At 43.9% G+C, this 16,779-nt stretch overlaps 1 protein-coding gene across 3 annotated transcripts in view; it reads left to right on the top strand.

Moving 5' to 3' along the window:
• The first annotated feature begins 3,127 nt into the window (after nt 1-3,127).
• Nucleotides 3,128-16,779, top strand: part of Arhgap26 (Rho GTPase activating protein 26) — a 386,442-nt gene continuing 372,790 nt past the window's right edge. Inside the window, exon 1 of one of the 3 annotated variants that reach the window (XM_059245983.1) lies at nt 3,128-3,319. In XM_059245983.1, the coding sequence (XP_059101966.1) occupies nt 3,166-3,319 (154 nt within the window). In that variant the 5' untranslated portion in view covers nt 3,128-3,165. The remainder of the gene's footprint in view (nt 3,320-16,779) is intronic. The other 2 variants (XM_059245982.1, XM_059245984.1) reach the window with 2 other exon arrangements.

Below are 16,779 nucleotides of genomic sequence, written 5' to 3' on the forward strand. Positions count from 1 at the left end.
GCTGTATTCATAATACTGCCAAAAGAGTAGGAAGTCATTTGCCAGGGCTCTAGAATGAATTTACAAGACTCTTATCCATTATCTACACACTTACATATTTGTGAATGGCTGTAACAAAGACTTAGGGGCCGCTTTTGCTGCAAGTACCAGCTCTTCACTCGGGCATGCAGAAGCCCAGAGGTGCCCAATGGGGAAGTGTAAACAGGATTAAAAGTTATCTCCCTTGCTGCTGGTCACCTTGGAGTCTAGTTAGGGTCAGCAGGTCTGATGGAGAAGCATTTTGTGGCAGGAGTTGTGGCTACCTCCCAGGCAACAGCAATTTACTTAATGCCTGAGATAAGGATCAAATGGAGCACAGTTCACTCAAGGCTGTTTGTTTAACTATGTATGCTTCCTGTCTAATGCCTTTGGCTCTTTTCTATGTCATCCGAGAATGCATCAGTACCTCTGAAGACAGGTCCGTTCCTCCCTTATTCTGGGTATAGCTATTTTTTTTCTCCCTCATCATTTTCTCTATTTATGTTTGGGGGGGCATTAGGGAGAGGGGCAAGTGGCAGGAGCTGACTTGTTAGGGCATGCATTAGACCTGTAGCCTAGGACTTCAGTAACATTCCTATATTAATTTACATGCTTGTTAGTATATTTGTGGCACACAGACTGATAAACTATTAACTGGTTCAAGCTACATAGTACATTGTAGACATTAATTACATGTCAAAAAGTGTAACAGTACCTATCACAAACTGAAAAAATGACAGTGAATGTATCACTTACTTATACATACATATACTGTTGAGTGCATATTTGCCTAACATTTCTCAACAAGATTAAACAAATAATAATGTGTCTCATTTTGTTTCATTCGTTTAATATTTATTGAATACTACTACACGATATGCCAGGCCTACCATGGCAGAATGTGTTATTCAGAAATGGCCAGGACACTATTTCCTGTTCATGTCATTCTCCTATCTAGATGTACAGTTGGATCCCCCTCCGTTTCCATTGGTGTGAACTTGTGACTCTTGCTTGCAGCCAATGAAGGCAGTAGAAGGGTGTGACTTTCATGGTAAGGTCACGAAAGGTGATGGCTTCTCCTTGTTTGCTGCATGCTTTGAGGAAATTTAAATCAGGTCAAAGAGAAGACACACAGAGAAGCCTCCAGTCTTCCTGAGGAGAGGCAGTGGTCCAGTGTCTGTCACTGACTGATCACAGTAGACACTCCAAACTGGATCCCTAGTCTTCACAGGGGTGGTCAACATCTTAAAGCTGAAAGTTTTGTGTGATACACTATGTAGCAATAGATAATCAGCGTATCCACCTTTGGGTAATCAAGATAAGCCTTATAAATGGATTTACTTTCATGGAATTTCCATTCCAGATTTTTCTCATCCATAGCAAGGAAGGAATGACTGTTTTCAGGGTCTAATTACCCATTGTTTATCTGCTATCTGGGCCTGCTCTCAAGCCTGGCTTTGTTGTTCCAAATTATGAAATTGAGCACATTCATTCATTCATTCATTCAATAAATACATCAATTAATTTCTCACACAAGGACTCTTTTTCTGACACTTTGGAGTCTGAAACTCTTCTCCATTGTTTCCAAGCGTCTAGGGCTTCCATCCTAACATCAGGCAACAAGGCTATTCCCTGGTTGTAGCTCTCTCCTTCAGAACAGAAGCAGTCAAGTTCTTTCTGGGCTCCTGGTTCTATCCTGAGTCTAGTCCTGGGTCTGCAGTAGCAGACCGACTGAAAACACAAAGAAACACCTCTCCAAATTGAAGGTGTGTTGTTAGTTACTGGACATAGAAATAATTTAGCCAACGACAGTCCCTATTCTCCAGTGTTCACCATTCAGTTCTAGACACTGAGACCCAGCCTACCAAATGCACTGAACGAGCTCTAGTCAGTCTTGACTCCTGTGATTGGTCACAGGGAGGGTGGTCATCCTGAAGGTGGAGAGGGATGCATTCATGGGCTGCACACATACTTTGTCAGGTACAGCAGCACACAGTGCACATTATCTGTTCTTAAGTACTAGTCTCTGTTCTAGCGGATGGGAATGCAACACCCGACCAAGGAACTGCGGCGGCACGTGCCCTCGTGAAGCTGTGCAGCAGCGAAGGACGACAGACATTGGACAGAATTGTGTAAAATGGTGCTAGGAACGCAGCAGGAAAACGAGGTGGCTGAAATTCTTGCTAAGGACGTGAGAACCTTCGGTGGGGGGCAGCCGTGGGCGGGTTTTGAGCAGAGTGGCCACGAGAGGGACGGACAGTAGGGGGCGAGAGAAGAGTTGGTGATTTAAAGCAGCAAACACGTTCTGCTTGACTGGAAGCCCGGCGTGCAGAGCTCCGAGCGCTCAGAGTTCTCCTGGGCAAGGGGTTGTAATCTGAGTGCAAGCAGGAATGCTCAGGAGTGTCGGGTGGGCGGAGGCGAACAGCAGTTCTCATTCGAGATTTTTTCCTGCTTGACACACCTAGGCTCTTCGGCTCCCTAGATTAGCAGACGTTTCATTTCAGGCTCGGATTAGGGCCGCACGGGGTGGGCCAGGTTCGGGTGGCGGGGGCGCACCCACCACGGAATGCAGCCCGGAGCTCTAGTTCTGCAACCATAGCTGAGCGGGAGGGGGCGGGACTTGCTCTGCGGACCTAGTGGTGGTGTGGGCTCCGCCCCCATGCTCAGGCCCCGCCTTCAGAAAGCTTTGATTGGATTAGAACCGCGGAAAGGCAGGGCGTCCCCGGGCGGCCCTGGGGGTCGGGCAGAGGCAAGCACGCTGATTGGTCCTGCAGGGGATTAGGTCATCGCTAGCAGGTTCGGGCGCCCCGGACGCCGGCGGGGCGGCCGAGGCTTCTGTGAGAAGGCGCTCGAGGCTGCTGAGGAGCGAACCCGCAGAGGAGGCGGGGAGGCGGTGGCCGCGCTCGTTCGCTTCCCGGCGCCGCCAAGGGTCCGCCGCCGCGCCTCCAGCCCGCGTGCCGCTCGGTGGCTCCTCGCAGGAGCACCCGCGGACCGGCTGAGTCCCGGCTGCCGTCTAGAGTCTCCCGCTCCTTCTGACCCCGCGCGGCGCGGGGCGAGCCGGCGCCACACCTGTGGAACGGCCGTCGTCGCGGGTGTCCGCCGAGCAGCGCCCGAGGCGCGTCCCCTCCGCTGGGCTCCACGGGCAGAATGGGGCTCCCGGCGCTCGAGTTCAGCGACTGCTGCCTGGACAGCCCGCACTTCCGAGAGACGCTCAAGTCACACGAAGCGGAGCTGGACAAGACCAACAAATTCATCAAGGAGCTCATCAAGGACGGGAAGTCGCTCATTAGCGCGCTCAAGAGTAAGTGTCTGGAGCAGCGCAGGAGGGCTCGGGGCGGCGGCGGCATTTGGCTCCGGGTTGCCCGCGCGCGCTGCCGGCTTTCGTCCCCCTCCCGGGGCTTTGAGTGACGGGTGTCGATGCTCGTCCGAGGCCGGACGGGAAAAGAGCGAGTCAGTGGCCTCGGAGGAGTCTGATCGCCCAGCCTCGGCATTTGGGGACGGCCGGGGTGGCACTCTGGGCTGGGTGGGTGTGTTCCGACACAGGTGTCTCTGGCCTGAGGCCAGATCGCCCAGTCGGCGGTAGCCTGCTTGGGAAACCCATCGCTTCTACGCTTCCACAGCTCGGTGTCGGTAGGGGGCGAGTGGCTCACCCCAGGTGCCCACCCCGTTGCCCAGGCTTGGGAATGGAGCATGCTGAGGGGGCGCTGCCCATCCCTGGGAAGGGGAGGGTGGTGACTGCTTTGAGCTCTGCAGGAGCCCTGCACACAGCTCCAGCCTGGTCCGGACTGCTGGGCTCTCTGCGTTGGAGTGATTGGTTAGCTGTATTCCTGGGAGCATTGACAGTAATCCCTAGACATAGATCAGTGCGGTGTACGTGTGCAGGTTTTGATTTTTGTGCTTAGCAGAAGGTGACAGCGGTGGGAGTGTAGAACCAGAGTGTTCCTTTACTCTAAACTGTGGGCGAAGGTTTAAAAATAGAACGAACACATCCGTCTTTCTCCTTCTCCCCGCTCCCTTGCTCTACCTCTGCCCCCTCTTCGGCTATCCTTGAAAATTCAAAAGGCTGAGAGGGGGATGTCCTCAGCCTTCGCTCAGAAAAGAGAAGTTTAAGCTCATCTTCAAGGTTCCCTGAGAGTCTGTGAAGCCATTTTAAAATTTCTTCCTCCTTTTGGTACGAGGTGTATGTGTGTGTTAAAATTTTCATGCCACCTAACTTTTGCAGAGCAAACCTAGAGTTTCTCCTTGTGGCCAAATTAGAGCATTCTAAGGGCGAGAAGGGTACCTTTTCATTGGGCTCATTTAAAAATAGTTCAGGCGATCTTTTCATTTTGATCCTCAGGAAGCGGAGGCAGATAGTGGGAATTGTCTTTGACTCTTTACTTTTCCTGTCTCTGTGATGGGTTTCCTAATAGATGGCATCTTTCAGCTAAGAGTGGTTGCCTCCCCAGAGTAGGATCCAAGCTGTGAGAATGGTCTCCAGAATGGTTCTTCAAAGAAGGCCTTAAGGGCCAAGATGTCATTTAGTAAGCCTGTTGCTTTGAAAATTGGAGAGCGAGAGGATGGAATGTCAGGGCACATGCCAGTCTTCTGGGGGTGAAATAAAAGCACAGGGCAGAGTCTCTGCAGGAGGCTGTGACTTACCTGAGGGGGAGGAACAGACTCTTCTGTCAAAGATCAGGGCCTGCCTTGTTTCGGGAACAAGTGACTTCTAGTTTGATGTAAATTTGGGGTCCACTTAGAAGTTGGGTCTGGAAATTTTGGTTGACCTTTACGTCTGCTTTCTTTCTTTCTTGGAAACAGGGTTTCCTTGTACCCCAGACTTGCCTGAGCTCATGATCATCCTGCCTCAGTCTCCCAGGAGTGCTATGATTAAAGGCATGCTTCATACCATCATGACAGACCTCAGGCTAGCTTTAATCGATCCTCTGCTTCACTCAGCAAACATAAGAAATGCCTTCTGTTTGCTGGGCATTGCCCTGGATACCAGCATGTAGCACTGATATTTGGGTGCCCCTGTGGCTACAGAGGCACAATACTCTGTGGCAGCCATGATTTATTTGTGTGTTAATCTCATGTATCTCTTTTGATTTTGCAAATGAGAACACCGGCTTGGGGAATCACTGGCTCAGAGTTTTTGAAGCTGCATGGTCTGAGATAGAAATGTAATTCTCGCAGTGCAGAACTCCAGTCTGTTCTATCCTTCTTGCCCAGAATGGAGCCTGAAGGACCAGACCTGCTAGAATTTGGACTTGCATTTTATATCTGAGCATTGACTCTGAGGAAGGTGTGTTGGGTGACTAGCAATTTGCCTTCTCCTATTTCTGAGGAGCATGGATTCATTAGATAGTAAGAACCATTGCAGTGTTGGGATGGATCGGCTCTGTGACTTGCTGGAAAGACTGATGCTAAGCTCAGTATACTGCTCTTTCTTCATCCAACTTTAGGACTAACTGTGCCCCTCTGCTGCTACTAACTACTGCTTCAGCAGAGTGTGTTACTGATGTGACCTCACTGACTTCTTAAAACAAGTTTTCACACCATTTTAGGTATTGAGTTATCATGAGGTACCTGCTGCTTTGTACACCATATTAGTTCCAGTATAGTCATTTTCTTCAATAGATCATTACTGTTAATGAAAGGCCAGCATTTGTCCAGTACAGCTTAAAAATGGATACATAGTTATATCCAGTTATAAAGTTAGCACTGGTTTTGTTTTGTAACTAGTACTTGTACAGATCTCTGGGTTCAGATTTCCTTTGTCTGTATATATAATCAGAGGTAATAAACATGGCCTCCAGGAGTTGGCAGAGTATATCTACATCATTTTAATGTTACCTCTACTTTGGGAATGACACCAAGCAGCCAAGAAGTCGGTAACCTGTCCAAGGTAAGTTCAAGGTATTCAAATACAAGTTGTCAAATTCCAGAGACATGCACTTAACCCCACTTAATAAAGCAACGTTGTCATCTAGGTTAGCCCAAACCACAAGCCTCTCCCGTGTTTCTTTTTTGAATCTGCTTCAGAATCTGCCAAAATCTCCATGAAACAACTCCATAAAAATGAAACCCTTGAACTCTATCTGGTTTCTCCATCCCTGGTATAGACACAGAATCTAAGCAACAAAGCATGTCAGGACGGACACACACACACACACACACCCACACACACCCACACACATATTTAAAGAGAGAAAACCTTACTATTTAGAGAGTCCTCTTTGGTGTGCAGTTGAGCCTTGTCAATTCCCAGTCGTTGCTGATGGTGATTTGTTCTGATCTTTTTTTTTTTTTTTTTTTTTTTTTTGGTTTTTCGAGACAGGGTTTCCTCTGTGTAGCTTTTGCGCCTTTCCTGGAACTCACTTGGTAGTCCAGGCTGGCCTCGAACTCACAGAGATCCGCCTGGCTCTGCCTCCCGAGTGCTGGGATTAAAGGCGTGCGCCACCACCGCCCGGCCTGATCTTTTTTGTGTGGTACTCAGTTACCCAGGACTCCTGCCTCTCACTGGCTTGATTATTCTCTCATTCTCTGATCATTCTCAGCCAAGATGCTTTGTGTGTTTAGGTCTTGTTTTCCTTTTCATTCTGTAGAAATGATAGATCATGGGTGAGCTTTGGAGTTTCCTGGGTTCAAATCTTGACCCCACTGCTTATTAATTGTTTGACTCTGGGCACCTTACTACGTCTGAGCTTCTCCTTTGTAAATGGAAATAGTCACACTGACCTCTCAGAGACTGAAAGACACAGTGAATGTTAAAACAACAGACTAAAACTGCCACTGCTACCAGCAACACTTGGAGCATGGCCCTTGGCACCTCTCCATTAATTTCACCAATACTACAATGTGCCAGCATTCAAGGTTGTCAGGACTTGGTGCTTATGAAAACCAAAGGGGCAGAGGTACATGTCAGCTCTTGGGAACTCCAGCAATTGTATGTATTAGCCACTGATGGACACAATCATAGAATTCTGGTAATAATGTTTGTATCCAGTTGTGGTTATGTCAAGAGAGGTGAACGTGCCACAGGTTGAAAAGGAACAACATGTTAGTCTCCCAGTGTCTCTTCTGTTCCTATTACTTATAGTTAGAGGAGGTTTCCCTCGCAGAGAAAGAGGCTGCCTGCCTCCCCATCTAAACAGCAGGCTTGCTGAATGCAATGGTGTCTTCGTTAGGGTTTCTAGTTGCTGAGACACACCATGACCAAAAGGCAAGTTGGGGAGGAAAGGGCTGATTTGGCTTACACTTCAGTATTGCTGTTCATCACTAAAGGAAGTCAGGACAGGAACTCAAACAGAGCAGGATCCTGGAGGCAGGAGCCGAAGTGGAGGCCCTGGAGGAGTGCTGCTTACTGGCTTGCTTCACATGGCCTGCTTAGCCTACCTGCTTATAACACTCAGGACCAACAGCCCAGGGATAGCACCATGGGCTGCGCCATCCCCTATTGATTACTAAATGAGAAAATGCCTTACAACTGGATCTCAAGAAGGCATTTTCTCAGCTGAGGGTCTTTCCTCTGATGGCACACAAAACTACCCAGTACAGGTGGTCTTCGTGTGTGACTCTTGTGGACTTGATGGCAAACTGAATGTGGTTTCCTAGACATGAAAAGCTGTTGGTCTGAGGGATTTGGCTTTGGGGAACCATGTTTCCACACGTTGACAGTCAATTTCTGGATTTGTTCCTGGGGAATACCCTTCTGAATTTGGCTTCTGCTTTTTGAAATAGACAATTCTTATTCTGACAGACTAAATGGGTGGAGCAGACATACAGTTTTTAAGATAGTGGTATCACTGAGATGTAATTCACATTCATTATCTTGTATCGCTTGATCATTAGAAGCATCTAATTCAGTGGTGTAGTATATTCACAGTTTGTGCAGTCGTCATCATCAGTCAGAGAACATTTTTGTTGTCTCCAGTAGAACCTGTTTTCATGACCAGTCATTCGCTATTTCCTCCCAACCCCTGCAGCCCTGGCCAACCGCTGTGTTTTCTGCCTCGGTAGACTTGCCTAGTCTGGACATTAGAAGTACAACTGCTGTCATTCAGGTGGTGGTAATCACCTTTAGGTGACTGCCTAGTTCATGAACTGAATTTCAGATGGGGAAATGTTGAGTCAATAAATAAGCCATCCATTCATTTTTCACAAGATGGGGTTTAAGTAGAGGTGAGGGCACACTGATTTATTTCCCAGGGTCTGGAATGTATGCTCTGATGTATTCTGTCCATGGGAGGGGTATGGATTCTACCAAGTTTGAGGGAATAACCAAAGCAAAACTAAGAATCCAGTCCCTCCAATCAAGTTAGGTTGGGTATGTAATAGTGAATAAATCCATACTTCAGATTGCTCTTCTGTGGAGTGATAATGTTTTCGCTAAATGAAATGAAAGCTTTTATGTTATATTAGCTGCTTCTATGCTTTTTATGGACCCTTTTAGGGATTATGTGCCCTTTTCATTGCATTCCCAGATATTACTGATGTGGAGACCTCTGTTCCTATGCTTCCATCATATTCTCAGGGTGATTTTAACACAAACAATAGCCCAGTAAGAAAGCCAGCATCTTTCATTTTATTGAGCATTTAGGAAGTGCCAGTTCTTACGCCAAGGGCCCCATATTATACCATGTTACCATTCTACTACCATTCTGTGAGACAAATGTTGTTGTCCCTCCATATCTATGGGGGGTGGGTGGGTTCTAAGATCCATCTTGGATACCCAAAACCTCAGATGCTCAAGTCTCTTTTCTATTATTTACATGTAACCTATACATATTCTCCTGAATGCTTTAAGCAACTCTAGATTGCTGGTAATACATTACATAATGTGAATGCAAACATAATGTTTGCACATGTTGAGCACAGATTCAGGTCCCCCCACCCCATCCTCAAATATTTTCCATACTGGTTGGTGGAAACATAGGAACCAGATCTGTAGATATAGTGGGCTAGCTGCACTGTGCTGCTTCTGCATTTCTGGGATAACCTGTCAAAATTCACATAGCTAGGAAATTGTGTAACCAAGTTTTGAACCTGGCATTGGTCTGCTGGCCCTCCTCTGAACATTACCCTTGAGTGTGTTCAATAAAAATGCTGGTAGTTGGGGTTGGGGATTTAGCTCAGTGGTAGAACGCTTGCCTAGCAAGCACAAGACCCTGGGTTTGGTCCTCAGCTCCAGAAAATTAAAAAAAAAAAAATGCTGGTAGTGAAGATGCAGACTTTTCACAGATCTGTCTTCTAGAAGGGGAAACGTGCAGCAGGTGCTAGGGTAATTGAGAAGATCATACTATTGCTTTATAGATTTCCAGCTCTGAGTAGCCACAGCTAGCTAATATTTTGTGCTCTGAAATTTGCTCACCCTTATAGGCTTAAAGAGCCTTGTAGGCTGAAAGGGTAGAATAGGAGGGCAGCTTTTTCTGTCTTGTCTTTGTAAAGCATCACTTTCTTTTTGGGAACTATTAAGTGATTATCAGTGATTCATTTTTTAATTGGATAATAGAGCATTGAATGGGGAGACCAAAAACCTGTTCTTGGTCTGAATTGTTAAAGTGAATGATTCAGCTTCTTTATTCATTAAAACAACAGTAAGATAATTACTAAGTATATATACTTTAAAAGCTGTTCACCTTGCTGGGTGGTGATGGTGCATGCCTTAAATACCAGCGCTCGGGAGGCAGAGGCAGGCGGATCTCTGTGAGTTCGAGGCCAGTTTGGTCTACAAATTGAGTTCCAGGACAGCCAGGACTGTTACATAAATAAACCCTGTCTTGAAAAAGCAAAAATAAAACAAAACAAAAAACCAAAAAACCTGTTTTCCTTTCCCACTTCTTTAGCATTTAATATAGGTGTTTTTTCCCCACAATGAGAATGAGCTCTCTCTATCTCTCTGTCTCTCTCTGTCTCTGTCCCTGTCTCTCTGTCTCTGTTTCTGTCTGTCTGTCTCTCTCTCTGTCTCTCTCTTTCTGTTCCTATGTATGTGGTGCATATCATGTGTCCAATTCTATCAACTCTGACTTACTCAGGTCTTTCACTGAACCCAGAGTTCACAATTTTGCTTAGACTGGCTGAATAGGCCAGACTAGACAGACTTTCTCTGCCTTCTACTGCTCTTGAGCTTATAGGTTCACATGTGGCCACATTGGCTTTTTATGTGGGTGCTGGGGATCTGAACTCAGGTCCTCATGATTGTGCAGCAAGAGCTTTTACTTGCTGAATCCTCTCTCTCAGCCCCAAGAACAAGCTGTTCTTGAATAGCATAAACTCTCATAAGATGTTCGATGCCAGTTTGATTTGCTGAGCAGTAATTTTGTTACAAAAAGCCTTAATGGAACAAGTAAATATGGAGCCAGGTAGCAAAAAAATTGTTCCCAGTTCCTTTGATTTACTTTAGCAACTTGTGAAGAAAAGGGAAAAAAATGACTTTCCTAATTATTTGTAAGTGGTGGTAATTTGCAATACTGACATTTGGAGTATTACTCATACAAATATAAACAACAGCTAATTAAATCCAAACAAGATTTTTTTTAAAAATTTTTATATAACACTGGCTCTAAAAACATCTCTGCATGTTTCTCTGTTTGAAGTGCATTAAATAAATTGCATATAATCTCTAATCTTCAGCCCTCTACTTGTGGCTTAGAACCATCTTCCCACTGTTAAAATAAGGAATAGACTTTACTCTTTAGATTGGCTTGAGGTTTACAGAACATTGGAGTGGACTTATACAGGGTTCTCATTATAGCTTAGAATGTCTGTACCTTCTGGTTTCTCCCTATGTCTTTTTTTTTTAAACATCTTTCAGAATCCTGGTACATCTGTTACTGCTGATTAACCAATATTGATTTTATTTTAGCTCACTGGTGTTAGAGGTTGAAGCTAGGGCCCTGCACATGTGAGTGCACACTCCATACCCCTGGTCCCTGGTAGAATATTAATGAAAGTTTCTTGGTGGTGCACGGTGATGGATATTGACAATGTACCCATTAAATGTCATAGTTTCACTGAATTAAAAACCCTCTACGTTCTAGCATATCTTTGTTTCTTCTACCAACTATGGGTTTTTCCATTGTCTTCCTACTTTTGCCTTTTTTACCCCCCATACCGTCAGATAGCTAGAACCAGTCTGTAGCCTTTTTAGATTGCCTTGTGTCACTAGTAATGTGCATTCAAGGTTCCTCCATGTCTTGGAAACTATTGGGTCTCATGGCTGAGTACCAAAATTTGTTTCTTCTTTTACCTGTTGAAGGATATCTTCATTGCTTTCAAGGCTGGACAGTTATGAATGAAGCCAGCATAATTATTTTGTGCATAGACATGAGTTTTCAGTTCATTTGGGTAAAGACCATGTGATTGTTGGATTGTATGATAATGTAAGAAATAACCAAACTGTCTTCCAAAGTGGCTGTAGCATTTTGCATTCCCTCCAGCAAAGAGTGAAAGATCCTGTTGCTCTTTATGTGGACCTTATAATAGGTGGAGGAAGTCATACTCATTCCTCAACTTTCCCTCCAATTTTCTGATGATTTATTCCACTGAGTATTTTTCACTTGCTTATTTACCATTTGTGTATCTTCATTGGTGGGATGTCTGTTCAGATTTTTTTTTTTGCTCATTTTTCAAAACAGGCTTTTGAAATTATTACGATAAAATGTACATGGCACAAAATTTTAACTACTTTAACAGCTTTTAAATAATTTCATACACTTTAGTGGGACTGAGTACATTCACAGTGCTGTCTGACTGTCTGTGCTGTCCAGTTCCAGAGATTTTCCAGCATCCCAAGCTGAAATCGTACCCATAAAACAATGACTTCGCACTCTGGTCCACCCTAGACCCTGTCAGTCTTTGTTTGTTTGTTTGTTCTAGGCATTTCTAGAATCATACAACAGTTATCATTTATATGTGGCTTATTTTATGTAGCATGATGTTTTCAGGGTTCATTTATGTTAGATACTAGAGCTTGATTTCTTTTTATAGCCGAGTGTCTTATTGTTAAATTTTAATTATTAGCAGCTACTACAAAGAAGCACTATTCTTTCTCCTGTGAGATCATGGAAATGATTTTTCCTCTCCTCCTATTTTCTTTCCCTGCAGAATGACCAGGAACACTTGCATTTGACATGCCAATTTATCAAGTGTCTCCCAAGAACATTCCATCATGGTTCTATGTATTCCTTTCAGAGTAGCCATTTACTCGACATAGAATTTATCTGTTTTAAGTGGCTTGTGGAACAATTGCCAGAATCCAGTTGATTAAAACAGTCACCCTGAAAGCTTTCTCACGTCTGTTTGCAGGTGCCTTCTCTTCTCAAGCCGTACACAGCCACTAATCCCCTTTCTAAACCGTGTCTAGAGCTGTTGAATCTGAGAATTGGAGCTAAGTCATAGATTATGTAGTCCTTTCTATCCAGGCTCTTTCACTTGGCGTGTTGATCTGAGGCTCATCTGTGTTTTAGCTTTTATTGGGATTTTGTTCCTTCTTATTGCTGCAGAGTATTGTGTTTTGTAGACTCCAAGCTGAGTTTCGGTTGTTAGCTTTTTTGAATGATGCTGCTAAGAATGTTTACATACATACCTTTATGTTTTCACTTCTAATTTCAAGTCTTACCTAGGAAGAGAGTTGCTGAGTTATATGGAAAATGTATATAAAATTTTGATTTAAACCTAGGTTGAAAGGAATTTAGATTTAACTTATAAAAGGCTGACATGTCATTTTCCACAGTAGAAGCGCCATATTGTACGTCAGCAGTGTGTGAGCCGCACCAACACTTCTTATGATCTCATTTTGATTGTAGCGAACTACTGGAGTGATGTGTCTGTTTGGTTCTAACTTGGATTTCACTGATGACTAATGATGGTGAGCATCTGTTCATGCATTTACTGGCTATTGGTGCGCCTTATTTGTTGGACTGTGTATTCACACGCATACTATCCTCTGCTTTGTCCTGTAAAACTTTGGATGATGAAGTGAACAATCTTTAATTCATTTCGTCCATTTGTCTTCTTTTGGGGACTCTTTACTTCCATTTGCAATAGTCTCACATGTATTTCAGGACCTATGGACTTAGCAGGTTGGTTTTTAGGAGGCAATGGTTCAGCCCTCTGCTCTGAGTAGTAAACCAGCATCTCTCATGGTGGATCTCACAGGTTGGCATTCTAGTCTTTAGACAATGACCAAACCCCTCAGAGCTGACAAAAATTAGAAGCTGTTGGAGAAAACAACTCCTGAAGGGGATTGTCAAGGCCATGGCATTTCCAAAAATTAGCCAAAGGAGGGATGCCATTATGAACTTTATATATAGAGATTTTACTATATACATTTTTTGTTTTACTTTCCCTGTGACTCCCTTATCTTTCTTTTTCTAGGTCAGTACATGTATACACTGCATTCCCTTTGATTATTTAAGAGGGCTGGATTATTGGATTATCTCAGTATTTCAGTTAGAGAAGGTGCTGCAGTGATCATTCCCATGTCAGCCTTTGTGTGTGGGTCCCAGAATTTGAAAGATTCTGGATCTGTTGCAGACTCCAATTTCTATAGGTTTTGCAACAGCCCTTTATTTAGGTCCTTTATTTCCTTGCAGCTAATTGGTTTGGTGCTTGCGAATATGTGCTAGAATATGTTTCTGAAGTTTTAACTTTTTAGTTTAATTGGAAGCATTCTAAATAGGCTGCCTTTGCGGCACGGATACTGATTCTGAAAGAATGAGGCCCCCTCCCCACCATATGTGTGTGATGGTAGGGTGGGAAATGCAGGCATCCTTACTAGCCTTGGACTTGTCCAGTATCTTTTCTGAGCTGCAGATTCTTGCAAGTACAATAGGAGATGAACCTTACTTTGTCCACATTGAAAAGACTCTTCCAAACTCAAACTGGGGGTGCCTAGCAGGAAAAGCATCTTTGTTAGGATGAGGACTAACAGCATTTGTAGCTACAGGAATCTTTTATAAGTCAGAGTCACTGGGGTTTCCACGTTTTGTAGAAACCCAGGGTGGAGAGAAGAGGAAATAGTAAGGAAAACAGCTTGGCAGTGGGGGCCAGAAGCTGTCACAGCGTGTTTATGTCTGGCTCATTTCACCTTGGTTGGAAGGCACAGAATGCTGTGGAGTGTGAGTTTGGAGACTGGGCAGTTGCCTGCTATATTTAGAAAGAGGAGATTCCTGGGGTTGGGTGGGGTGTTCATGTGCATGTGTGTGTGTTTTCTTGGCCAGATGGACAAAGGTTTGGGGCTTGAGGATTCTGGATCAAACCTTATTAGCTAGATAGCGTCTCTGGGCCAGCTCAGTAGCCCCGCTTTGACTCCTGCTGCTGCCACACAGGAAAAGCCAAAATAAACTGTTTTGTATGGTTTGTAAAGATACCACAGGTAAGTTTCAAAGCTCACTGGATCTTGCTATCATATTGACTTTTACGTTTACTGCAGGCTCATTGGGACACTTTGAAAATATGAACTGGCATATCCCATGTGGCTTTAGCTTGATTTCCAGGCAGCTGAGTTGAACTTTGGCTGTGTTTCCACGTCAAGGTCACTGTTGAGCAGATAAGGCCCAAACTGCAACAGAGTTCTGACTGTGTATCTCATTGCCAGACTTGTGGGTCAGCTGTGGACCAAGGAAAATGAAATTAAGGTGGTGTGTTTACTTTTGTTCATGTCTGCTTCTTTGTCAGAGCTGATCTAAATAGTTAACACCTATAAATGGCACACTGATCAAAAGACAAAAATGGACTTGGAGTATTCCTCCAACCCCTGTGTCTTGATCCCCAGTTCTACTGAAAGCAGCATTTCACCAGTGACTTGGATATTTTTTTAATGAAATTTATGAATGTGTCAGCCAATATATAAGTGTGTATTCATTTTTACACTTATATACACTTATGCATTTAGAATGATTCCATATGTATTTTATGTGCCTAATTGTGTTGTATTTTACATGTTCTGCACTTGTGTATACATTCCATCATATGGATGAAACACAGCTTTTTTTTAACCATTCCCCTATTATACAGTTAGATTATTTCCAGTCTTTGGGCTGGAGATATAACTCAGTTGGTAGAGTGCTTGCCTAGCATGCATGAAACTCTGAGTTTGATCCTCAGTTATGCATAAAACTGGACACCCTGTCATATGTCTATGATCACAGCATTGAGAGGAGAGGGTACAGGCAGGATGACCAGAAGTTCAAAATTATTCCAAACTATATAGAGAGTTCCTGGCTAGCCCCTGGACTACTTGAAACTTTGTCTGTATCTATCTATCTCTGTATACACGCACACAGAGATATGTATATAAATACATAATATACACATAGATACATGTACATATGTATACTAACATATGCACATACATATGCATGTATAGAAATATGTATAATACATATATGCACATGTATTTAAACATGTTTATACCACACATACACATATATGCACATACACATATGCTTCGAGGTACATACCTCTGGCATGGGACACAGAAGTGATCAAATTTGTAGGATGAGTTCCTACTCTGGAACTGCTCAGCAAAAACCACTGTGTCTATTTTCCACTGTGATAGATATTCTCAGGGAATTAGTCCAAAAAATTCCTAGTGAGCCAAGTTTCCTGAGCCATGATTTTTAGAGTAGAAAATCAGCTTCTTTACTATTAAGAATAGCTTCTGTAATATAAGACAGAATTTTTCTTCTTTTCCTTCTCCTTGGTTTCTTTGTATTAAAAACTATAGTGAAAATTATTCCATAGAGCTTGACACAGCTATATCTTAGAGTCATCCAAATGCAAGGCCTAGTCTTATGTTCTACTGTGGTATTGTTGAGTTTTCATCTGGTGTAGTTTATCCTCTCTTCAGGAGGGTTAGCAGGTGCTAAATCTCCTGCAAAACTTGGTGATTGGAGGTAGTGACTTCGAGCTAGTAGGCATGTCTTATCTAGTTGCTGTGGGCACCAGAATTCCTGGCAGGCAGGAGGCGGGATGTTTTATGTGCCGTCTCCCAGTGGTGGCTTTTCCTGCAGAGGTTAGCATTTCTTTCTGATGGACAGGATTCTGCCACATGTACTCTCTGGTCTATGCTCTGGTCCTTGGAACAGCTCCTGTTGGTGTAGAAGGCTACATTGGTGGAACTTGACAGAATGGAGCCGGCACTGTCCCTCTTCTGGGTGCTCAGCATCTAGAAAGGAAACAGGGGAATCACAAGCAGTCCATGGCGCCAGGGGTGAGTGCTGGCAGTTTGGAGGGGTATTGGGGGAGGGAATGGAGACCTTTGGGAAGGGCTAGTGAAGGCTTATCAGGTCCAAAGAGGCCCTTGTTTCCTATCTGCCATTTGTAGGTCACCTCTGCTAATTTTGCCTCACCTTCACCCTTCTTTATTAACTTTGAGAATGTCTATTCAAAACTGCATTTATTTCAGAAGGGAAGTTTATAGCAAAGAAGTCTCAGGTTTGGTGGATTTAGCTACTTTATGTTCTAAAAAGAATCATTGAATCATAATCATTAAATTAAAAAGTACTGTCTTGGTGTTGGTGGTGCACTCCTTTAATCCCAGCACTTGAGAGGCAGATCCATAGAGCAAGTTCCAGAACAGCCAAGGGCCTATATAGAGAAATCCTGTCTCAAAAAACCAAAAAATAAAAAATAAAAACAAAATAAAAAAGTACTTGTCATTGTATTAAAATAATGTCATATTTCACCAGTAACATGAGATCCACTGTATGCTTAACACTGCACTAAGGTAGAAGCATTGGAGAGAAAGAATATCTGTTTCACTTGGTGCCTGGC

The sequence above is a fragment of the Peromyscus eremicus genome, chromosome 19, assembly GCF_949786415.1.
Source record: "Peromyscus eremicus chromosome 19, PerEre_H2_v1, whole genome shotgun sequence".
Lineage (NCBI taxonomy): Eukaryota > Metazoa > Chordata > Mammalia > Rodentia > Cricetidae > Peromyscus > Peromyscus eremicus.